The following is a 26,370-nucleotide window of genomic DNA, read 5'->3' on the forward strand; positions in this document are numbered from 1 at the left end:
ACGGGACCAGAGGACATCGGAGGAAGAATGAAGAGGCGTGGATGAAGATGAAGACACACCCTGAATGCCCGCCCAGCGTGCACGATGCGTAAGTAGATTACATTCTTTTTTAGGTTATTTTAAAATGGGGGGGGGGGTAGTTTAATATAACTTTAGCGGTACCTGAATAGCCTTTTTAAAGGCTATTCACGCATATGTGGGGCTCTATCAGCATGATTTTGCTGATAGAGCCCCTTTAAGTGTGTTGCATATTATGGGGACACTGGATGAAAACTGTCTAAAAGCCGAGTTGTATTTGTTGCCCACAACTTTAATGTTCAGAGAACTTCATAAGATATTAAAGAGGACCTTTCATGTCCTTGGGCACATGCGGTTTTATATACCGCTAGAAAGCCAAAAGTGCGCTAAATTCAGTGCACTGTCGGCTTTCCCGTTATGTGCCCCTTCATCCCGTTATGTGACCTTTCATCCCATTAAAATATAAATGCGTTCAGTCCCCACAGTCTTTAAGGGCTTGCAGTTAATGCTACACTATATTTTGACTGAAAACAAAATGAAGGATATCCAACAATTCTTTAACATTTAAGCCAAGTGGATGTGTGATGGATGCTTTCAGAAGTAGTCTGTGGCAATGGAGTAAAATCTGTCTGGAGTACTGCTGCAAAATGTTAGTTGTGCTAATATTTCTAGAAAAATAACATGATGTAGACATATTGGTAGTTCCTATTCACTTCTTAGAAACCAGTGGCAAGTTGTCACTATGAGAGTGAGTGAACATTCTGACAAAATGAGAATGTCCTGTTGTCATATCTGCAGAAATGACTTCCATGGGTAAATGCTAATGGAATAACAGACGTTATCGACCTTTTGGTTATGTCTCTATTTTCTTAACTTCTATAGTCCATTTTTATATTTTATCTTTTATTACAATCAGGGTCACACAGAACAAACGCACTTCAGAATTACCTGTAAGTCATCGTGGTGAAAAACACTACACATTGGGTGGTCTTTGCTGTAGTTCATCTACATATTTCTCTGTGGGTCCCTGCAGCTCTCGAGCTTTGCAGCGGGTTAGTCAGTGGTGATCTTGCCTGAAGGTTGCAATGCTATGTTGCTTGATTTTTAAATACGGTACATTTTGCAGGTGATTGTCAGCAATGGTTACTTTCTGCAAGGAACTCAAGTTGTCTCAGGAATGGCGGCTTTGTCAGTGTGCTAGTGTTTTTCAGAGCTAGCACACTGACCCCTTATTTTTCATGGCCCCATACACCCTATCATGTATTATCACAGGTCCATGTATGGGGCTGTGAGCTCAGGGCAAAACTCAGGACAGGTTCTATCCCTGTCCATTTTGAGGCCTAGGCTAACTCAAGCAAGTCAGTTCTTATCCATGTAGCCTATACTAATCTACCCCACATGTATCCCCAACAAGGACATTAGATGGTGACTCTGAATGGGGGGCTGATGTGAGATGTCCATCTGTATAGCGATGTATACTTGTGCTGTGCACCTCAGCTTGTATACAGATGTCTGGCAGTCACAGAAGGTTCTTTTGGAGGATGTCCCCTAGCAATGATTATACGCATAGCAAAGTAACAAAGCTGTCATACACGGAAACTGCCTGAGATTATCCTGTCATGAAGTCCCTTTTTATTTTGCCCATTACTGGACCCAAGCAGCCTGTCTGGAGCAACTGCTCTGTTGTGGGTACACAAGGGGTCTGGCAGGCCTCTTTTTTTCCCTTCAGTTTACAAAGTGACAATGAAGTGTGTAGAAAAGAAACTCGCCAAGAACATGAATTCTTTCTAATTCAGATAGCTCATTAAAAAGCAAGAATAATGGAGGGACAAGACGAGGTCTTAATATGTTAATATCAGCCTAACAGGACAAAGTGAGTCTGTGTATTAATGTTCCTTTATTCGGAAGAATTACACATGTAAACAAGGGTGGATTATTATTACAGCAAGGTCTATTCTATAACTGGCGAAGGCCCAACCACAGTGAAGGCTGCACATTTACATGGAGTGGCTAATGTACAGAGAGATTTACAAGTGTACCTGTATACTTAGCTTAAATGGGTATTCATGTTCTAAACATTTATCACCTATCCTCTATGAGGTAACTGAAAAATGCTATATCCGGGCCAGTCCCCTAGACCCAAAGTACTGGGGTATGTCAGTAATATTTATGCCATGTTTTGCAACTGGACACTGTTACTAGACACTTGTGAAAAGCACAGTTACTACTTCTTGGCACAGATCAGTAAAAAGGTTACCTAAATTGATGTCCAAAACAATTTGATACAGCTATTGCCAAATTTGTGATACAGTTTTATTTTTTTTTTTCTCTCTCCTTCAATCCCCCTTCAATTTCAAGAGCTATTTGATAGTATACTTGGAAATTTTGCATGTACAAGAAGGTATTCTTTAAATAAATTCAAGTAATAACATACATAAGATGATTTTTATGCAATTTTTAAATTAATAAAAAAAAAAAAAAAAAAAAAACACTGATCTTATTTCTTAAATTCTTTATTTTGTATACATTCCTGTGTTTGGATCAAAACATTACACCAAAAACTGGATTCTCTGTGAAAGGGCAGCATTTAATGTTGCGGCCACCAATATGTATTAAGAATTCACTATTACCTTGAATGATTCATACTTTTCCCCATTTAAATCCTCTATCATTGAGAATGTCCCCCTGTTCCAGTTAGAAATGCCCACAAAATGCCTCAAATTTACCCGTGCGATGTATAATAGCTTAAACTTCTAACCTCTGAAAATGTGAACTGTTGGCAAATATGTATTCTATATGGTTTCCTTTAAATTCCTGCATTTGACTAGCAATATTGAGGTAGCCTTCATTTACTTTGAAATGCAATGTATTCTTTTCATCTCCTCTAATTTTTACAAGGCACAAACATGTACATGAATGGCATGCCTAGTGACTTGGTCAAGGTCGATGGCATATATACATTTTGCATACCTTTCTCATGTGTAAAGGACTAGAGCCTCCTTAGGGACATTATTAATAGTGTTTATCTCAACGCACTGTCTGGGTGCAGTCGTAGGACACATATGCTCTGCATACTTCCCAAGGGGTTTTGTGACATAGTTTTGCAAGCAGAGGTAGATTAGAAGTGCTCTAGCGTGTACAGAGATTTCTTCTTGCACCTGTCAATCTCACTTCAATTTTTTCCATAAGACTAGAATCTTCAGTTGCAATTTTTTTAGTGTTTGTTTTAATAATAATACCAAACTAATACCATATTACACGGTATAACAGGATATAAAAAGTCCTGCAAGTCCGGTTTTGTCATCTGGTGGTTACAGGTTTAAAGAACGGATACCTGAGTGACCCCATTATACTTAATAGGGTTCATTGGGATCCTTATGTTACTGTTTTGTTTTGGTTTTTTTGGGTTTTTTTTTATGTGTCCACCTATCTGTTGTTCTGGTCTTCCAGTGGACCAGGACAATGGAAAGACCAAGACTAGTGTAAATCTAGCGTAATTTAATATCCTCTTCTGTTATATGGACATCCCACCACAGTCTTAATCTCTGTGCCCTATTAATTACCAAAGCAACCAGTGAGGTTATTCATGACTTTTTAAAAACCTATTTTAATATTCCCCACAATAGCTAGTCTACCCAGGAGTATTCTCAGTGTAAAATGCTAGACTGGAAGACATGCAAGCGCCCATACAGATTGCACCCAATAAATAAAGCAAGATAATATATTATGCCAAAATCATAAAATAGCACAACTTAATTCATGCAGAAGTCCACACGGTCCATATACCACACAGTTATCAAAGTTTTAAAACCTTACACGAAAGGGAGAGCTCAAAAAGTAAGGCACAAGTATTCGCTTTATATCATGAAAAGGTTGGGAAGTAAAATACGATCAAAAGCTTATAAATAAAGAAGGTGCAAATATTATATTTCCCAACCCATAAATGTAGAAAAAACAGAGTCTGCAGCAACCTCCATCCTCAGACCCTCTCTGAGGCTTCTTCAGGAGTTTCTGAGATGGAGTTGACAGCTTGACAATTATGTAGGAGGTAAAAGGATCACATGATCTCTACAGATAGTATGTGTCAAGTAGGGTTCCTTGAGCTCTGATCTGGGGTTTCTCAGGACACAGCAACCACAAGACCTGTCAGTCATAAAATAGCGAAGGCAAACTGTTAAAAAAACAAAAACTTTGCAAAATGCTTGTCCAGCCCCAATACCAGTTTATTCTACTGATGACCTAACTACAGAATGGGTGACCAGTATGTGATCTGTAGGGGTCTGACACCTGAATCCTGCACAGATCAGCTGCTCTGGCAATGTTTGAGGGGTGGAAGCAGCAGCAGCTGACAGGGAGCAAGTAGACTGCTTCTACTCAAGTAATGGGAACGATGCTGCAATTCCCCGAACCCACTACTATGAAGTAGAGGGGGTGCTGCCTACTAGCCCTGCTATAGCTTTCTGTCGCCCAGCCTTTTCTGGAGCAGCTAATCTGTTTGGGGGTCTGGGTGTAGATCACATACTCGTATGTTAAGTTGATTTGCGGGCCATGTATCTGTGAGAAATAAAAGAAATGGACAAGAATTATAGATTTATAATCTTAATTATATAAGTTTTACATGTTCCTGCATAAAGTTTTCTTGAGGCAAGACTGGTATTAGGAGATCCCACAAATGGAAACCATTTTCAGGTGTACCCTGCAGTAATAAGTTTACAAATTGGTCTATGTTATAGAAACCATTAACCATGGTGACCCCACAAGTCAAACTCCCACTTATCTAACTTTTATTAACTATTATGTGTTTTTATCTAATGAATCATAGGACTGGTTTGGGTTCATGATGTGCCATGAAGAGCTATGGAGAATATTGAGTTTACTGAATTATGGTTCCAAGTATAAGTGTATGTGGCCTAATGTATGGATACCGCTGCTTCCATGTTTAAAGTGCAGCTACAAAACCTTCACCGTTCTTGGATTATCATTGTGTGATACTACTAAATCATAAGTGTATTTATTTTGCAGTTCTGAAGAGAACAGTGGCACTATCGCTCCACGTTCCAAAAATCCGACATAGTGTGTGTGCATATATATATATATATATATATATATATATACACACACACACACACACACACACACACACACACACACACACACACACACACACACACACACACACACACGTCACATGGGGATCTTCAGGATGGTGCTCAACAGCCCAAAAAGAGACAAAATAGCATAAACTTTGTAGAGGAAAAAAGTAGGGGACACTCACCCAAATGACAGTCTTTTTCTTAAAAAATTCTTTAAACTTTTATTGAAGCATATTATTTAAAAACAGAGCCAGAAGGGAGAAGTGACATACAATGGCGTTGGCAACAAATGTAACACATACTAGGCTTGAGAAAGCACCTGTATTGGTGCGAAACGGCTGTTGCCAACGCCATTGTATATCACTCCTCCATATCAAGTGGTAAAGAACTATAGAAGTCTAGGAAGCTTTTCATCAAAAATCCCCCAAAACCTTGTGTGTGAATGTTTGCAGTGAGTATAGGTCATTTGCTACGGATTTCTTTTCCCTTTTACATTCAGTTTGTTACTAAAATGGCTTAAATAAATCCATGATAACGTAACATCTAAATGATAGTTCCAATGTAGCATTTGCATGTGCTTTGACTCAAAAGAATACAGCACTATCTGAAGAAAAAAAAGGCAGCTTTTTCGGCAATGTGAGATCTTAACTGACCCAAGTTTTTATGATCTTAGTTGTGGAGGAGGGAAATCATGGTGTGTTTTGGGTGGAGTTATTTTTTTGATGCCCATTTTATTTGTAAACTGATGACTTTTTATGTCTTGTTAAATAAGATGATACAACGTCAATAAAGTGGTTTATGTTTGTCTTCCATAAGACTGGATGGCAATGTAAGTTTTGGTGGTGTGTTATCATGACTTTATTATTCATTATATTCCTACGTGCATTATTCTTTCCTAGACTCTAAGCTTGCAGTTTCTTCCCTGTGTCAGCACATAACTATATGTAGTTACCAGCTCTTGTGTCGCCCAACTCAACAGAAGTCCCATTGTCTGATAGATCAGAGAAACCTCTTATGAAGTCTGTCCTGAAATACAGACAGAACAAGTCTGTTCAGCTCATCAAATAGCTCAGATACCAATATTAGTGTTCACTGTAAGCATAGCTTAGAGTCATCTCATCCAGGCTAGATCAGTCTTACTACTGAGAATAGTTGTATAATAGTTGGCATACCGGTATGAAAAGTACATTGTTATACACCTACATTGTCTAACATCACAGTCTAACCAATGTAGCCAATACTCCAAATCCAAAAATAGAAAGCAGACTATACGTGTATGTGAACAGTTTAAATAGTGTCTCTAGCAAAATGGCAATTGGCGCCTTTGTTGTTGCACTGGATTTTTTTTTCTAGAGCTGTTCTGAAGGTGGATTCTGACATTTTGGGTTGATATCCAGAGCCTGAAAGTTGGCTTCAGGAAAGAATGAGGGTGACTGTTTGTTTTTAAATAGAATTATAGTAAAAACAAATGTGTATATATTAGTGTTTAGTGATACCTAAAACAAACAAGGGTCAAGTGTTCCTGCTCTTCAAAATGTTGTCCTTGGATATGACTGCTATTGCACAGTATGTTTGTAGTGCTGAATAACTTATTACCTCTATATTCATATAATCAACATTTCTATCCGTTTTTTTCCATTCTGTCACTGCTGTGCTGTTATTGTGCACTTCTTATTGATTACTATTGTTTGCTGTCTCTTGCAGGAACAGGTAATACTGTGGTAATAATGGTTGGCTACCCCAAAGGAATGGATATCATGGAACTTCTGAGAAGAAATATACCAGTAAAGATGATCATTACCGTGGGTACCAGGCATGTCCAGGAATTCATCAGTGGTCAGTCTGTGGTGTTTGTGGCCATTGCCTTCATCACAATGATGATCATATCTCTGGCCTGGTTAATATTCTACTACATCCAGCGCTTCCTATATACTGGAGCTCAGTATGGAAACCAGGTGACTATAACTTCCATTCTATCATTTCTCAGTATTTCTGTAGTATTTCTATAAGCCACTGCCAAGTACCACCATGATACTTAACCATTATATTCCTTGACCTCTGATGTGGGAGAACTGGTTAAATGGCCCTCATGCTCTAAGATTATCAGCCAATACTGCTGTAATTGGGATTCATCTAATGTATGTGGCCAGCTTCAGTTATATAGAGTAATTCAATAAAATTGGCGCAAAAGCTGCGGCCTGTAGTAGTACATGCGTGGTAAATGGCTAGTGACTGAAAAGCAAAGCAAACATGGCTTATTGCCCATAACAACCTATAACAGCACAACTTTTATTTTTCAAGAGCCAAATGTGAACTATGCTTACATAGTGTAACAAAAGATGGTGACATCAAAGCAAGAAAAAGCTTTTTGTGTGTTGGAATTTGCAAGAATCTGTTGTGACAGTACAGCGAAACTTTGAGAATAAATTTGGTAAATGTGCTCCACATAGAAGCTTCATTTTGTGTTGGGTGAAGCTATTCAAAACCACTGTGTGTTTTTGGGCGACCCAGACTCTTCCAAATAGGCAGTGAACAATCTGTGTAAGAGTAAAGTCCTAGAAAGTTCATCAGGCTGACTAGTATGAAACTACAGGTGCCACAAATCACAGTATGGCATAACTTACAAAATGTCTGCGTTGTAAGCCATTCAGATTTCATCTTCTTCAGGAGCTCAGGCCAGAAGACGAACTGAAATGTTGTGACTTTTGCAATAACCTGCAGGGCCATTTGGAAAAGGACAAATTCACTTATACAGTAGGCTGGTGTTTAGCGATGAAGCCACCTTTCTATCTCACTGGGAAGATCAATTGCCAAAAGTCTCTCTCTTTTTTTTTTTTTTTTTTTCTCTCAACACATGAGGGAACTTGTTCTGTGCAATGAGCAGGCAAACTGCACGCCGATGCCAGATTGAAATCCTACAACAATGCTGGATCATTCACACCGGAAACAGCAATTCCCCAGTGGTGTGCTGGCCTCCATGATGCAAAGACCTAACACCCTGTGACTTTTCTCTGTGGGGCTTCATCAAGAACTTAGAGAATCACTCCTGACCCCTAACCATAGGTTCTGAAAAACCTGTGACTACACGCTGCCACGTGTCTGGACTATTGCCTAAACATCTGCCACATCACCAATGGAAACCATTGTGTAGTGTATAGATAAAACTTGGATACTGTACCTTTTCACACCCTGTATTTACTATGTGACTAAACTGAACTGTTGTTCATACAATAACTTGCGTCTTATTTTATGAACCATGTGTAGGTATATATAGTATCATAAGATGAAATGATTTACAATGTGTTCACTGTTTATTACTTTTCTGTACTCTGTTCAAAGGGTAACCGAAAAGAAACCAAAAAAGCCATCAGCCAACTTCAGCTGCATAGAGTAAAGAGAGGAGAGAAGGTAAGCACATATTATAGTACCGGGCAGGTGATATGGGAAGGTTTTTTCCTTTGCAGTATTTTCAATATATTGGCTTTCAAGCGTGTAAAAACTTAAGATTTACAGTTGCCTTGAGCGCAGTATAGTTCTTTGTATTTGATCAAGCAAAACTGTCTGTAGTTTGACAAATCTTAAATCCACTAGGTATCTGCAGTTGTGCTTTGCCTTTACATATGTGTGTTTTCTTTACAGTACAAAATAGTGATACTGCGTTTAAAGGGGTTTTCGCATTAATTCAAGTTATCCCCACTGATTAGCAGAACGGGGGACTTTCATCTCCCATTCTGAAAGGAGTGGTGGTGTGCCTGTGTGTGCATCCCTCCATTAATTTTATTGGGAGCTCCAGAGCTAGCTGAGCACTGTGCTTTGGCTGTCTGTGGCACTACTATTGAAATTAATAGATGATGAATTAATAGGGATGAAAGTCCCCCGTTCTCCTGATCAGTGAGGGTCTGGGCGGTTGAACTACCTATGATCTGAAACTTCTCCCCCATCCTATGGGCCCTGGGTAACTTGATTTTGTGAAAAAATCTGTTTAAGTTCACTGCTTTTACACACACATACACGTTTTGGGGTGTTTTTGTCTTTCTGTATTTGTAGAGGGGTTTGATTGTGATTTAATGTTTTTATTGTTGGGCTTATGCTAGGTTCACACCTGCGTTCTGGTCTCCGTTCTGTGCTTTCCGTCTTCTGCATGCCAGAAGACGGAAAGCACAGACCGGGTTTGGCCATGAGCGGCGGTGAGTGTGTTATGCTCTCCATCGCGAAACCGGATTTTTTAATCTGGACACAGAGTACTGCATGTCCGACTCTGTGTCCGGATTAAAAAACAGAGAATTGAATGGGTGAGAAAGCTGTCCGGCGGAGAGCATAAAACGCTCACAGCTGCTCACGGCCGGACAGCTTTCTCACCCATTCAAATGAATGGGTGAGAGACTCCTGCAGGTTTCCGTATTCTGCTCTGTTTTATGCAGGAAACGGAAACCTGCAGAACGGACACCTGGGTGCAGATGTGAACGAGCCCTTAGTTGGCAAATTCAGGATTTGATAAGTATGTGGACCCTCCTCCCCATTAATTCAGAAATCCATATTGGCGTTTTTTTCTGTACCAGTTAGCCTGGTAACAAAAATTCAAAGTTGCAAGATAAGGGAATTTCCCCATGAAGCAGATATGTTTAGATGTGAGGTGGTGATCCAACAGTTAGTCTCTGCCTGTTCTTCTATTGTCGTGACTCATCACAGCGTCAGTAGTCTTCGGTACAATATAATTAAATACTGGTTGGAACACATTATCCCAATGAATATTCATTCCTTTGTGATGCAGCTGAGATTAATATAATCACAGATTACAGTATATATAGAGGCCCAGATTTACTAATAGTTGGACATCATAAATTTAGATATGCCAGATTGATCACTGTGGCTAATAATGCTGGATGATAAATGTGGTGTATCTTACACCACCTTTTAATAGGCTCTGAGACACTATTTTGGCACATTGTGATGCGTTTAAAGGGAGTCTATATTAGGAAAATCGGTATCAGATTAATGACTGTACCTTGTAGGGCTGCTTCTATTCTTTCCAAAGTTGCCTTTCTTATTCTGCTGTTGGGACTTCACTGTCTGCTTTAAATAATCACACCTAACTTCTGCCCAACCTCCTCCCCTTCCAATTGCTTGAGCGACCTCTCCCACTTTTGTCGCCCAATGTCTGCTGTTAGAGTTGGTTAAATAGAGTGGAGAGCGAGGCCTCAGCAGGAGAAGAAATACTCCCAAAGTCCTTTCCTGCTAATTTGCAGAAGAATAGAGTACTGAATTTCTATGAAAGCAGAACTGCAATGCAGAATAAGAACGGCATCTTTGGAAAGTGTAGAAGCAGCTCTCTCCCTCGGTCACGAGTAATCTCACTCTAACATGAAATATTGTATTCATATAGTGTTGTTTAAGAGCAAGACTTTGCAGAGTGATAGGATGCCTCTAGATTAGCATGCAGGGCCGATCCTTAACATAATGAATAAATATAAATCAAGAACCAATTTTCACTTTAATATTCCTTTAATTATAACATGAATTATATTATAGAGTATCCGCTGCTTTACTGCCAGAACATACACCTTCCTTTATGTAATACCTGTTAACCCCCGAACTAAGTTCTCCCAGTCAGGCATTTCAATGAACATGTGCTGGATTAATGGATTGCACAGATTATTAAGGGTATGTTCACATATTTTGCAGGTGGATTTTGATGCAGAATCCACCACAAAATCTGCCTGCAAAAAACATCTCCCATTCATTTCAGTGAGAGTCCTGCAATTTTTTTCAGCTAGCAGGAAAAAGAAGCGAGATGTCCATTCATTTGGGCCTATTCAGGATCAGGAACTGGATGCACTGCATCAGCATCCCGTTGTGGCTAGCCGCGCAGAAAAGTCACAGGGCGGAAAAGGTTTCTGCCGTGTGAACTTACCCATGTAGAGATATACAGCTATAAACTGACATCTGCATTTAGTAGATTGATGATCTCCAGTTAATAGTGTTTCTGTGATATCATCATCACCCTCAGTGTGATAAAATGTTCAATACGTATGTTACGTCCAACAATAGGCAATCATGTTCATCTTTAAGTGATATTACTGCCGTATAAACCACATACATTTTAGAAATGACCTATTTTTACCTTTCAACTGCAATGATAAACTCACGGCAGAAAACTTATCAATAACATTACACTACAACGTTTCTTGGCTCAGGCTTGTTTTTATCACTTATTTGCTTTCTAAATATTATCGCGACAAAATTAGAAACCAGAAATCTCATAACATTTACAGAGTGATTGGGAGGAACAGGACTGAATCATTAGGCAAACTATGGCATTGCTGTTTGTACGCTTGTATCCTCCTCCAACTCTTTCATGGACTAGTTCTGTTCTTTATTAGAATAGATTCAGTCTTAACAAGTTCCTCTGTAAGGTTTCCATTGCTTATGGCATCATCCAGGGCTTGTCCTTAAAAATATTTTTAGTGTAATCTCTGCAGGATGTGACTCACTACTTATTGTTATTACATTTTTGCAACCAATTCTGCGTATGTAATAATCTGACATGTTATCATTATGGAATTGCTTCACTATTTTTTTTAATTTTTTTTCAATATTTATTCAGGGTATTGATATTGAAGCCGAAAACTGTGCAGTGTGTATAGAGAGCTACAAGCCCAAAGATGTTGTTCGCATCCTTCCATGCAAGTATGTTCTATATTTCCATTATGTGTCCCACCATAATTTCTACATTACATGCACAGTTACAATATAATAAAAATGTTTTTTGTTGCACATTAATCTATAAGGTCAAGAAATGCGAGCTTTAGTTGAAGCAGTCAGTGGAGGGTACACTCCCTCTCTCCACTTTAGATAATTCCTACTTATTAGAGGGTCACTTTACATGCAGGGACCCCCAGCATCAGCTGTAATCCTATGGATGAACCTGTCAGTATTTCATTTCCCTATAGTGCCACCTCAGTGGAAGTTTAGTATTACACAGTGCCTATTTATATGAATGGATTGTCTGTGTAATGTAAGACAGGTCAGTGTCTCCAGATCAAGAGACGCTCTAGGTAACAACTCTTCACTCTGGCTAAGAAACTCCTGGGCAGTGAACCCACTTCTATTAAATTCAAATACTCTATTAAGGTATGTGAAAATGGGTTTTCTAAACTGGACAGCTCCTTTAAGTCAAATATTAGAGAAATGTAATTTTTTAACTGACTGATACACACATAGTAAAACTTAGTAAGACCTGTGGCCATTATGAGTGTGTTGCAGCAATATCTTAGGCTGCATTCACACAACATTGATAATTATTGGCATTTTTTTTAATGGGCAGATATTCACATTGTAACGGACCGGAATACTATAGGTCATGTCTTATTTTTGGGCATTGCCACAGATCTCTCCATACATTCAAATGTATGGGGAATCTGTAAAAATTGAGACCCTTGAGTCCAAGATGATGTTTTTCACGTAGCTGTAGAACTGTACTTTATTGCACTTTAAGAATCATATTATAGAAACACAAAATAATTCCTTAAGATGCTCATAATATGAAATAATACTCCGGAACTAGGTTTAGAACACATCATGTAGTCCAGCCCTTACATTCCTAGTCAAACCTTATCAAACACATTGTTAATTGCTGTCTGATACAATAGTTATAGAGACGTATTTATTTTTTTACTCCTACTTTCTTTAGACATATCTTCCATCGACAGTGTATAGACCCTTGGTTGCTTGAACACAGGACATGTCCTATGTGTAAACTGGATGTTATTAAAGCTCTTGGATTCTGGGTAAGTCAATTAGAGCCACAGTGTATGGCAGTAACAAAACTGCTGCTGCTTTAATATTTGCTGCTCCTTTTATGTTTTTTTTTGTGTTCTGTGTGGCCTATACATTTACTGTATGTTTACAGCTTTCAGTGCTTTGTGTTTTATATTCGGAGGTGCAAAACCTGAGGTGCATTTATTCAAACAGCAGTACTTTTTGGATTAAATTGTAAGAAGGTGTAAAAAAAAATGCATTAGAGCACATCATACATCATACATGCTTTATAAAAGTTTAAGGGGTTCTCTCATCTAAGGTTTTCATCTGCTTTTCTGGCTCCTCTTCACTCCACTTACTGGTTCCAATGGCAAATTTATAGGCAGGTTTAGCCTGTGTGATGTACAAATCATGCCAGAAGTGTGCTCCCGAAACTAACCTGCACGCTATTATCTCTGGATTTACATGCACAGCAAACATGGGCACTGTTCTAGTGCTTATCAGGGCCCAGCAGCTAAATGCACTTTGAAGTACTGACAGAAAGCTCCATTAACTGTCAGTAACAATGAAGACTAGACTATAGGTAGCTGGAAACGGGGACTGACGTCACCACCCCAACCTCTGGAGCTAGATAGTAGAGGTAGTCTGGAATCGAAGCAACTAGCTGTAAATAAAGATGAACATGTTCAGCAGTACCTGACAAGCAAGATGAGTAAAGCAATATACTGGGTAAAATTCTTTAGTTAACATAAGCTACAAGGTTAAATAAGAGGATGGGAATACCTGTATAACTGCTTAGTACTCTGCACCATACATGCAAAGCACAGTGCCAAAGTCCTTAACAATCTGCACTGTATATGTACAGTTGTGGTATATAGCTCCAACTTAGGAGCTGAGCAGACATGATAAGCAGTAGATCTCTGCTGTAACTATCATCAAGGGTATTTAACCAGTAACATGCCACGGTCAATAACACCCACGTTGTATAAGGGCTTGTTTACCATTGTGGGCCCCTTATTGACTCCCCTGCCATACAACGCATGGAGTTATCTGCTTTGAGAGAATTAAAAAGACGCTACCAAGTTTTAAAACTATGCTTTATGCATCTATTATGACATTTCTATTTTGAACTAAAATTTGCTCTAACAGTTACAGGGTGCATATATATGTAATACAGACACATACAGTATATTACATTCAAGTCTTTTAAAGACAATAGCAAGTGCTGTTACTTCAGCTTAAAAAGGGCAGAAGCCTCTTTTTTTACCTAGAAACAAGCTTCTAATGCTTGTATAAATGTTTAGTGAGACATGTGATTTCCATACCCACAAGATCAGATCATGGTGGAGTTCTCTTAAAAAGGGTCTATGTGGGAAAACCATTGTCTAATAGTGGCAATAGGCATCATGTAATTTCAGTGTTCAGTACCTTGAGTAAAAATATGGTTCGATGCAGGGGCGTAACTACTGAGGTAGCAGTGGTAGCGGCTGCCACAGAGTCCGGGACATTAGGGGGCACAGCGACAGCCACTACCGCTGCAGGTTTTTTTTGTTTTTTAATATGCCGTTACCAGTTGGAGTTACTCCATCCAGTAACGGGTCCTATTTACTTACCGATCCTGGCAAGGGCCAAGATCTGTAAGTGACACCGCAGGCCCCAGAAGCACCATTATTCTACTCTGAGGTCTTTTCAGAATACTGTGTACTGAGGCCACTATGGGGCATAATACTGTGTGCAGGGGCCACTGTGGGGCATAATAGTGTGCGCAGGAATGTGGGGAGGGAAGGTCAGTTTTGGCGCCCATGTCAAAAGTTCTCACGGGGCCCCGCCATTCCTAGTTACGCCACTGGTTCTATGAGATTACAAAGTCTCTTGTTTGAATATATTTCATCATTCTCCTTTATGATCTGTGAATGGGGTAAACTGTAATACCAGCTACAGCCTGAGAACAAGTCTTTCAGTAGAAAAAAAAGCTTTGAATCTGTGTTGTGATTAATGTAACAATGATGCCCATAGGGGGCAGTATCACTCATCAAAAATAGTTGGTAAACTAGGGCATATTATGAAATGAATCCTGGAGTTACATAAAGAGCACAAAGCATTATTGTACTTGAACATGTAAATGACTGGGAGCTGTCAGGACATGGTGTTTCACAGTTCGTTATTATTATCATCACTTTTGGATGTGTACTTTACTATGTACTAAGACCTATTTTTATCTTTGTAACATAATGTCTGAATATTTTTAGATGATCTCTGTAACTTACTGTTCTGTACAAGTCTGTGAAGAAAGTGATTACGCAGGGCTTTTGTGCATCTGTATACATTGGCATTTGTAGTACTCATTCTGTGTGCAGAGCTCAGGTGGTTGTAGATACAAGGCCCCAGTGTTCTGGTGGTTGGAGCACATGGTGTAATACAGCATGTGAGAGTATAAAAATAAGTTCTGTTCCCAAAAAAACTCCCTAATAAATTTGCCTCCAGGTGAAACTTGCTGCCATCTGCCCTACTGATTTCAATGAATAGCTATGGTTTTAGAACTTGTTTGAAGTGGCATTTTATAAGAAGATTGTATGAGATAGCCATTGCTTAGGAATCCCGTGCTATCTTCCCCAAACCTTAACTCCATATGTTCAGTGTTCATCAGAACCTCCCACATTGCTGTTCAAAGAGGAAAACTGGCAAGAGTAATGTATTATGTTCTCTCTCCTCTTTTTACTAGACCATGATCTAGATATTAAACAGAAAATATGGGGCACTCTGTATAGATGTGTAATCTGAGGTTACATGGGATGTGGTACCATTTCTTCATTGTAACAGTATATACCCATTTTGTTCTGGATAAATACTATTTGAAAACAGAGAAATCTTAACTTTTTAAGTAGTTTTTTGTCCAATCTGATAAATCTGTATTTAAGATTCATGGAGTATGCCACGATATTTTTTTCCCATATACAAGCACTCTGACCAATGGCTACTCTCCATAGCTGATAGACTGAGAATCCACCGCAGATTCCACTTAAAATCGGTGGACAGAAAAGTTTCACAATGGGATCTGCAATGTGGAACAGATCCATATTACAGCACTAGGGTGGTTATTCTATGGAGAATATATACATCAATATAAAACCAATGGGAACTCAATGGACCCTATTATAGTCTCTGAGGTCCGTGGGTTTCCGCAGGGTCTCTCTCTTTCGGGTCCCCATGCGGAACTGAACAACTGAGACTCAAACGCTAGTGTGAACCTATTTTTACTTTTTTTTTTTTTTTTTTTGGTAGAGTTGGAAGGGACCTCAAGGGCCATTGGGTCCAACCCCCTGCGAGTGCAGGTTTTCCTAAATCATCCCAGCTATATGTTTATCCAGATTCCGCTTGAAGATTTCCATTGATGGAGCGCCCACCACCTCCCGTGGCAGCCTATTCCACTCTCTCACTACCCTCACTGTCAGAAAGTTTTTCCTAATGTCTAATCTGTATCTCTTTCCCTTTAGTTTCATCCCATTGCTTCTTGTACTTCCTTGTGCTAATGAGAATAGGGTAGATCCCTCTGCACTGTGACTACCTTTCAGATATTTGTAGACTGCTATTAAATCTCCCCTCAGCCTTCTCTTCTGCAAACTAAACAATCCCAGTTCTTTTAGCCGCTCCTCATAGGACATGGTTTGCAGACCTTCCACCATTTTGGTTGCGCTTCTCTGGACTTGCTCCAATATATCGATGTCTTTCTTGAATTGAGGCGCCCAGAACTGTACACAGTATTCCAGGTGTGGTCTGACCAGGGAAGAGTACAGCGGAATAATGACCTAGCATTATATTATAACATGCAAAAAAAATATATTTCCCTCACATGGCGGTGTATATACTCCCTATAGCATAACTCTAGTGTTGTAATATGGATCTGTTCCACATGGAATTGGTAAACGTATGTGTAATAGTTTGAAACTTTGATTATGATAAAAAAAATCTAATATTTTTAGAGAAAAATCAAAAGTAAAAAAAGTGAAAGTTCTTTTTGATTTAAGGAGGAATATTGGGGTCTGAGGTTAAAGGGGTTGTCCTGGTGTTTATTAAATTAAATACATATATAAAACACAGACTAAAATAAAATATAGAGTTATGCACACCTTACTGATCCACGCCACACTCATTCCAATGCTACATAGTCCTCTGTCTGTTCTCTGTACTTCTGTTCTAGCTATGGCTATTGCATCACAGCCATATGACTACTGCAGGCAATGTATGACTATAGCAGGTCATTGCTGCAGCCAGAGACCTGTAGGAGATTGAGTATCAGATTGCTGGAGAAGTATAAACTATTTATTTTAGAACACTCTAAGCATTTTTTTAAAAACTGGAAAACCCCTTTAATTTAATGTAATGCATTTGGTACCTGGCCATGTTTATTTTCTCATGTAGACTATATTTCAGCTTATGTGACACAAATACTTATCCAATCATGAAATCACATAAACACATGCTCAGGATTTTCAGTAAGTTTTTTTTGGTCAGGAGTTTGGTTAGGAATCCGCCTCAAAATCAGCCTCCAAAATAAAAGCCTCCCAATAGAACTCTGAATGATTCCTGACCAAAAAACTCTGTGTGAGCTCAGCCAAAGGTGTGTATTGACCTGTAAACCCTACTATTTGACTCTTAATAGTCACAAGTAACTAACTTCAGATCTTGGGTATCATCGAGTTCTTATACAGTAATATACAGTATTCAGTTTCTAGGTTACTTCTATAATAAATGTAAATATCTTACAGGTGGAGCCAGAAGAAACACTTGAAATCCCCGTGCCTGAATCAATCGCCGGCAGCAGCCTTTCTGTTGGGACTCTAAGTTTTGCCCAAGAGGAGAATAGAAGTGAAATAAACAACCTTCCTAGTTCTTCAACGGCAGACACTTTACAGCAGTGTAACAGTGCCAAGGAAGACGCAGGGGAGACTACAGCATTGCTAGGTGAGGGCATTGCTGGGCGAAGGGCAGTCCTCTGGAGAACGGAGCTCCTCTGTCTCTCTCTCTGCTTGGTAGCTGTATGTGTTTCTTTTTTATCTCCCTGTTCTGTATTGCTTACTTTAGTGTTACAGTAACAAACCCAAATGTCATATAGAGGGATGATCAAACAGATGGAAAATGCTATCTGCATGTCCATCTCTGTAAAGCAGAGCAGTAGCTTCAAAATACTGACAAACTGCAGTGTGGCAAGAAGGACTTAAAGGGGTTGGCCACTTTCAGACCAATATTGAGAGACAAATCTTACTGTTTGCACAATTTTCCAATCTACTTTCTGTATTAATTTCTCACATTTTTCTAGATCTCGGCTTGCTGTCAATCATTCTGCTTACTGCCATTGGATAAGAATCAGTCCATGGTCATGTGATGTACACAGGTGCACAGCTCGTTACAGTCACAGCATAGTAGTCAGATATCTACCTGGTAACGAGCTGTGCACCTGTGTGCTCATCACATGACCAAGGACCGTAAATCACATGACCATGGACCATAAATGTCTTATGATAATGAACTAATCTTTATCCGCAAAGTAAGCCGAATGAATGAAAGCAAGATCAAGAAAACTTTGAATTGATACAGAAAGTGTATTGGAAAATTGTGCAAGTTTTTATTATATAGACAATATCATTTGTCTTTGAATCTTGGTCTTAAAGTGGACCTCTCCTTTAAGGTGGCCTACCCATTAGATGACTGTCAGCCAAGCCCACAGATTTTGTCAGAGCTTATTAGTCTAATGTGCATTGAGGTTATTTCAACTCTATTCCACTCAACATTTGCAATGGGGAGAGAGTATAGCCAGTGCTTTTGTTCTCAGGGAAAATAAGCCGTGCCAAGGGAGTCTGGCAGTGTCTTATTTACTTTCCCTATTGGGAACACATGCATACTCACCACCTGTCTGCATGGAGCAAAGATGACACAGGCACCCTTCTACTCCATTCATCTTTATGAGCCTGATGAGGAGAAGTCAAGTGTAGAATGACTTCCCTGGTGCTTTGGTGTCCTCCCCGCGTGGTCCAGTCCTGCTGCTTTGGTATCTTCTTGAAGTGAAACTCCTCGCCAGCTGTGACATCCTAAATCCCTTCTGGATACCTGATTGGTCTCAGAAACATCAGGATGTGACCCCAGGACATCACAGGCAGTGACATCCCATGTCCTTCACAGACACATGCGACAGGGACTTCCACCAAAAGATAACAATAGACCAGCAGGACCGTACCGTGCTGGGAGGCACTGAAGCTCTGAGGAAAGGAGAGTATAATTACATTTTTTTACCTTCCACCAGCCTATTTAAAATCTAACATCCCTTTAATCTCCTGCTGATCAATTCCGTTTTCAGCTGGGAAGCAGCTGAAGTGTTGGGACATAGACAAGGGGTGGAGTTTACTTCTCTTTTTGTCCTTCTTCAGACTGGGCACAGTAGGGTGGCTTCTGCTCTAGCCATTTACCTTATAGCCAGTGGCTGAGCTCCTGGACACCTAAAGAATACTTCTATATACAATCCTCAGATAAAATAATAAGAAGAAACGATCCTCCCCAACAACCCCGAATTCCTTCCTCTAATAGGATAAGTATGTAGTTGTATACATGGCTGAGTCATGGCTGTAGATATAGGTTCAATGTGACATGGTCTTGATATTTGATGGCCAAATTGATTTTTCATACTCTCGCTCAAGCATGTTTGACTATTAAAACTATTGTGCTGGTTCTAGTGAATGTAACTTTAGTATCATAAGTGAATATGATCCCAATGTTCACTGCTTTGTACTGCATCTTCCCTCTGGGGCTGCTACAGATGATGCAAACAAATGCATCATGTATGTCATAAGAGGGAGTGCCAAAGTAGAATCATGATTTCTTTCACTTAAAGGGATTGTCTCATTAAGGCAATCCATTACAGGGCATATGGACATTGTGAGCAGGAGGTGGGGGGAATGAGGGGTGTTGAGATTTCCCCTGCTCAGGCCTCTACCTTCTTTCAGAGCTGAGAGCCCATGTAAACAGTTAGCCATTAGAGAAATTGCCAACTACTCTGATGCCCTTGGGCTGATGTTAATTCGCCCCCCTACCTGTGGAAAAAAACCCTTTGAAAGCTGCTTGCACGATTTATAGGTTTGACTAGTAAGCTATAAGTAAAACCAAATGACTCTATTAAAGTAGGCTTTACTGGAAGTTTAACGTTCCAGTTCCAGTAATTTTAACCGTCCAGCTCAAAATAATTGGGTGTCGTGTCCTGTAAGATTATGTAAATGGGTTTGATGCTTGCGTGATGCTGCTAAACGCTGTTTTGCATTTAATGTACAGTAGTCATGTGCATGTTTAGTAGTATTTACCCTAATAAATACTTTACAGGCGTCTCTAGTTAATGCGTGTCCTCGCTTCTAGGTCTCGCAGTACATAAACCTACAATAAAGGAGTCTGACTACTGTAATGTTTGATGGGAGAGAACCTAGAATATGTATATTTTCTGAATATATATTGGAATGAGTGCCAGTTTGCAGCTACTTTAACCAAGTTGTTACACAGTAAAATAAATCCAACTTCTTGTGAATGTTATGATCTATTTTAGAGTGTTGTATGTATATATAGCTGTGATACATGTGAATACACAGACGACATGTAACATGTCTTTTCCTCTACAGATGATCCTGGCAGTGAGGATGCATCCGGGGAACAAGCACAGAATTCTGGAACGCCGACTGCTCTCTAACCTTCCTTATTAAAGCCCTATAGACTATGCTAGAAATTTTACGGGTTTTATATAAGCCATGAAGTGACATTTGGTTTTATGAGAAGAGTATAAGAGGCTTATAACTGCCGGATACTTATTATATTATTATTCTATTTAATTTAACATCCAGGCCCTTTTCAAGCACATGCACATGGCATTTGTTACATATTTGTGTAAGGCCTGGCTAAGGGGGCATAAGGCACACTTCTTGTCTAGCTACAGAATATATGCATTCCTGGAGGTGACGGACAACCTCTAGCTGAAGGAATGTCTCCATATTTTTTATTTTTTAGTGGACTAGATAGTATCTGTGATGGCTTACGTGCTAGCCCCTCTTCCTGTATACTTAGACTCCATGTAAAGAAATCTTACAAACAAAGCACTTGAAGGAGACCGCCTGGTACTTAACCTATCGTCTTCATACACAAGCAAGTATATCTGATGGCTGATTCTGGAAATCTGGCTCAGGAATTCTGTATAAACAGCAGTGATGAACAAATTCTGTTCTACTTGGTCCACCTCAGGAATCAGGACATCTACAGTGATGAACAACTTTTGTTCTGTTGGATCTGGCTCAGGGATCCAGGCACCTGTAATGTTAACTATGTTCTGTTTTGTTTTGGATCCAGCTCAGGAATTTGTGTGGTTGCGGTGATGAACAGATTCTATTGTGGGTGGAAATTACACAATTTTAGGTGGATATGCTCATAAGACTCAGTTAAAGGTTTACCCATTCATTAGTTTGACCAAAGGCTGCTGAAATATTTTTTGTTTTGTTTTGTTTACATTTAGAATTAAAGCAAATAACATAATTAATACATAATGTACTGTGCAGAATATAAAAAAAGCTGAATTAAAGCATTTTTATTGGTTGTAATAAATTGTTTCCATGATCTGTGTTTATTTCATGACCTATTCAAGACAGGGTTGAGGGGATATCGTCACTCATGGCTTAATAAGTCTCCACACACCTAAATGGTGATCTCTCCCTATGGAGTGACGATATCCCCCCAACCCTTCTAAGCCTCTCACCTCTACCAGATCAGTCCTCTCTGCGCCAAGCTGAAGAGATGCAAGTACAGTCTCTCAGCCAAGGACAGCTGTTTCGATGTATCTGGCAAAATCCCAGCATCATTGCAAACAAAGGTCTCTGAGAGGGTTGGCATGATGTTAAAGGGAGCGCCCTCTATAGGTTTTGCTTGACTGAGACTCTGTCTTTCTAATTACATCATGGAAGATGGACTTGCACATTCTCAGTCAGCGCCCTCTATTGGTGTGCATGCCCGAGGCACTGGCTTCCTAATTACATCATGGAAGTCAGATTTGCATATTCTTCCCTATTCAAGACAGTAAGATTTCAACTGAAAGGGAGAGATAAAGTATCACAGAGAAAAGAACACTTAAATACTAAAATAGAAGTTTTAATGTAATACCCATAACATTTAGCAACAGTACACAAAAACAATATGTGATAGACAGACAAAACCATAACTGTCACAGAAAGGATTAGACAAATCCGTACAGATGGTATGGTACCATATACCATCCGACCAATCCCCTCAAACAGAACAATGAAACCGGACAAACACTGGTTCATTAGGGAACTTATAACAATGTATCAATGGTTAGTCAGTATAAATCTTATATCCATATAGGTATATGCTCCAAATTGATACTAAAAAAAGAATAAATGTAACACCTTTTAGTAATGAACAATGTAATATGTCAGTAATCTGAGATGTTCTAAATATATCTTAATTGTGTAAAAGTAAACCATTTGTGGAGTACACTTCTATCCAAGGCGCAGATGAAACCAGCCATTTGCCAGACCCTCAAGATGTGGAAAGGGGACATTCTGGCAGGAGAGACTGTGATACCTTACAACTGGTGACACATCTGTTAAAGCCAGCAAGGAAGTGTGCCTGTTTTCCCATCAGAAGAATTCTGGCAAGATCAAAGGAAACAAAAGGACTCTAGAATTTCAGGCTAAGGCCTTGTTCACATCTGCGTTGCTATTCCATTTGGGGGAGTCTGCATAGGGACTATATAGTCTATATAGTTTTATTGTTCTGACATTATAGTCTATGGGGTCCGTGTGCTTTCACTGCACACTGCTTACAAATGCGTTTGGTAGTCCATTCGGGGGGTCCCCATGTGGACTCTCTGACTACCAAGCGCAGATGTGAACCAAGCATCAGACCACACTGTGCACACACACGCACACACATACAAATTTTTTTGTTGTTGCAGATTTTGCTGGGTGTTTATTTAGCCAATCCTAAGAGTAGTTACAGAAGAAATAGGAAATACAAAGAAAGTATCTATTCTTTTCCCTTCTGTACAATGTACTCCTAGCTTTTGCTCAAAAACCTACAGCACACTCTGCAACAAAAAAAAGCATTTCCACGTTGTGAGACCGTAGCCTTATTCTGTTTTTCTCCTGTCATTTTTAGAACTGTTTGCTTGTTTTGTCATTTTGTTCCCCTTGTCGTTTCCATACGTAGTACAGAACCCTTGGGCGTTACATTTAATGGTATTCTGTCTGCTTTATAAACCCATTTCCTGTTTTGATGTGTGTTTGTGTCTGGCTGTGGAGCAGTAGTATGTGTCTAGGATTCCTATTTATCATTGATTCTGAATACAATAGATAGTGGCAGCATGTATTAGAGTTGCGATTTATACTCAACCAGCCTCTGTCTGCCACTTCGTCTGCGGGTTGTTGGCTTCGATGAGCCACCTATATTCAGCAAATTGCTGCCGTCGATGGTTTGCTTGCTCCGGCATTTCAGCAGCGCTCAAGCTGTCCTGCTGCTGAACTTGTTCCTCACACCATGCCTGTGATTTTTACGGCATGTCAGCAGCTCGCTGGGATGCCACATAATGAGCATGTTGTTAGTGTTGATGATCCGCCTGCTCTGGCGTTTCGACAGCTGTGAAGCTGGCCTGCTACTGAACTCGTTCCTTGCGCTGTGCCTATGATTGTTCCGGCATCTCAGCAGCTCGCTCGGAAGCCATATAATGAGCGTGTTGTTGGCATTGATGATCCGCATGCTCCGGCGTGTGGGCAGCTCTCAAGCTGGCCTGCCGCTGAAGTTGTTTCTTGCACTGTGCCTGTAATTGTTCCGGCATCTCAGCACCTCGCTGGAACATCATATATGAGCGTGTTGTTGGTGTTGATGACCCGACTGCTCCAGCATTTCGGCAGCTTGCTGGGACGCCATATAATGTGTGTTGTTGGCTTCGATGATCCCCCCCCCCCCCAGCTGCGCTTGAGAACTCTGATGACTTCTGGCTACCTTCATAGCTCTCGTTGTTTGCAACAAATTAGATTTCCCTGTCGTCCGTACCAGCAGCACAATGTGGGGTATTTTCTGCCCCAGTGTGCTGGTAGGACAGGTGGAATATTTTAATTAGCCAATAAGTACATGGCTTGCCCTATAAGAAGGCGCAAGAACCTCCCCCTTGCGTGTTTTTTTTTTTTTTTTTTTTTTTTCTGTCCCGTGTGGACAAGGACAGGTGGGAGGACTTGCGTCCTCTTGAGGGCTCAGTGTACAGTCTTGCTCACATGGGCTCTCTGTTTTCTCTGCTCCTTTGCAGCTTTCAAGCTTTTTGCAGCATTCTTGTTGCTTTCTCCTCTTCCCTGTGAGAAAGAAGAGAATGTTAGTTAGGTCTTCTGACCAACCCCCCCTTCCTCCCCAGGCTGGCAACCACCTGGCTGCCATCTGGTCTCTTCCCTCCACGCTCCCCTCTTCACTTTCTCCTGGGCGGCGTGCGGCTGCGTGATGGTTAGAATCCCTCTCACTCGGAAAGCCCTTCCACTGCCTGCCATCTCTGTTCGGCGGCTATACGTCTGGCCGCCTTGGGGGAACCTATCTGAATGGTCAGAATGCTCCTTTGTCGATTCGTTCCCCCGGCGCTCTATAGAGGGAAGTAGCCGTATCCGAATATGTTGTGCGGCGATGGCTACGGCGTTGTTGCCCTCATCCTCAGTAAAACGGGGCTTATGCCGGTGGTATGAAGGGGGTGGGTGAGGGACAAATTTATGCTCCCCTGGATGTTATTTGGGGGAGCAATTTGGCAGTGGTTAAGGCTGCAGCCGTTGATCCTGCCCCTTCCGTTTTTTTTTTTGTGCTTATAGGGCGGGCTGGGGTCTTCACCTTCCTAGCTTCTGCTACGAGGGTTCAGTTGCTTGTTGCCTTGCTCCAGCTTTAGCAGTCTGCTTACAGCTCAGCTTCTGCCTTCAGCCAGCTCCTGCTCCAGCTGTCTAGTTATACTAGCCAGCTCCAGCCGCCAGCTACTCAGCCGGTACCCAGCCTCCAGCTGGCAGCTGCCAGCCACTCAGCTTCCAGCTAGCTGTCCAGCTTTCAATTACTTAAGATCTGGTAAGATCAACCCACTTTTGTGGTTTTGCATTGTATTTTGGCATGTTTTTTTACGGTTTCTTCTCTCTGCTAAAGTTATGTCATCTTCTACTACCCCTCCTGGGGATCACAGGAGGAAAGTCTCCTCCAAGAGGAAACATTTTTCGTGTTTTGAGTGCGGCACGCCGCTCCCTGATGGTAGGTAGCAGGCTTGGGTAGAATTCCCTGCTGATGACATTAATAGCCCTGTTATTTCAGGCTATAAATGGGCCCGGTGTAGAGGCCCTGCATCTGAGAATCCCTCCTTCAGAGAGATGATGGCTTGGGTCAAGGATTATATGGTTAGTACGGGCTTAGCAGATGTTCAGGCTAACATCCCTCTGCTATGTACTCTTCCTTTCTTTTTTTCAGGACGGTTCCTTGAAGGATATTCGCTCCACCTTGTCTCAGCTCAATAAAAGACCATGCCCCGAGAGCCGTTCTCCTTCTCTTCCCCCTTTGGAACGTCTACGGGTAGCTGATGAGAATCCTCCGAGGATTACTCTGTACTTTCCAGCAGACCTGTGTTCCATTATGAGCAAACTGCCAGGCTGCTGAAGTCCATCCGGTCTACAGTTGACCTGGATGTTGATGGGGAAGCCTCCAGGTCCGCCTCTGGGGTCATACCACCTTCCATGCAGACGCTGCATTGGCCAATATTATGAATCAACAATGGAAACAGCCGGAGAAAGGACACTCCTCATCCAGAGTTTTCAAATCCCTGTTTCCGATGGACCCTTCTCAGTGGGATTCCTGGGGGCCTCCCCCGAAAGTGGATCTCGCCATGGCAAAATTGTCGCGCAGGACCTTTGAATCCATCTTCGAGAGGCACTATCTTCAAGATCCCTTGGACCGTAGGGCGGACTCTAATCTGAGGAAAGTTTATTCTGCCACCTCCGCCCAGGCATCCGTGGCCATAGCTTCCACCGCTGTTGCAGACTTCCTTTGTACCCGCGTGTCCCTGTTAGATCGTGACATCGACTCCGGGGTCGATGTCACAACATATTGACATCTATGGGCAACCTACATAGGGGGTGGATTATTTGGCTGAGTCATCTTGACATCAGCTGAGACTCGCTTCTAAGTCAATGGTGCAGGCCATGGCGGCCAGAAGGCCCCTCTGGTTGAAACCCTGGCGGGCGGATCTCGTCTCTGTTCTCTTCCCCTTTGAACCCGGGAGAGTATTTGGACAAGGGCTGGACGACCTTATGGAGGTCCTATCAGAGGGCAAAGGGAAATTCTTGTCCCAAGCATCTAAGGGCAGACGGGCCTCACCTAAAGGCAGAGGGTCGTCATCCGGTTATAAGCGCCAACAATCCAAGCGGCGCTCAAGGTACCATCCCAGGGAAGACCCTAA

The 26,370-nt window shown here is 40.9% G+C and overlaps 1 protein-coding gene across 1 annotated transcript in view; it reads left to right on the top strand.

Annotated features, from left to right (window-relative positions):
• Positions 1-21,458, top strand: part of RNF149 (ring finger protein 149) — a 44,517-nt gene extending 23,059 nt beyond the window's left edge. The window contains exons 2-7 of the mRNA XM_075265091.1: positions 6,816-7,066; positions 8,451-8,519; positions 11,716-11,798; positions 12,802-12,898; positions 17,636-17,831; positions 20,525-21,458. Of these exons, the coding sequence (XP_075121192.1) occupies positions 6,816-7,066; positions 8,451-8,519; positions 11,716-11,798; positions 12,802-12,898; positions 17,636-17,831; positions 20,525-20,592 (764 nt within the window). The 3' untranslated portion in view covers positions 20,593-21,458. The remainder of the gene's footprint in view (positions 1-6,815; positions 7,067-8,450; positions 8,520-11,715; positions 11,799-12,801; positions 12,899-17,635; positions 17,832-20,524) is intronic.
• The last annotated feature ends 4,912 nt before the right edge of the window (positions 21,459-26,370 follow it).

The sequence above is a fragment of the Leptodactylus fuscus genome, chromosome 2 (assembly GCF_031893055.1).
Source record: "Leptodactylus fuscus isolate aLepFus1 chromosome 2, aLepFus1.hap2, whole genome shotgun sequence".
Classification (NCBI taxonomy): domain Eukaryota; kingdom Metazoa; phylum Chordata; class Amphibia; order Anura; family Leptodactylidae; genus Leptodactylus; species Leptodactylus fuscus.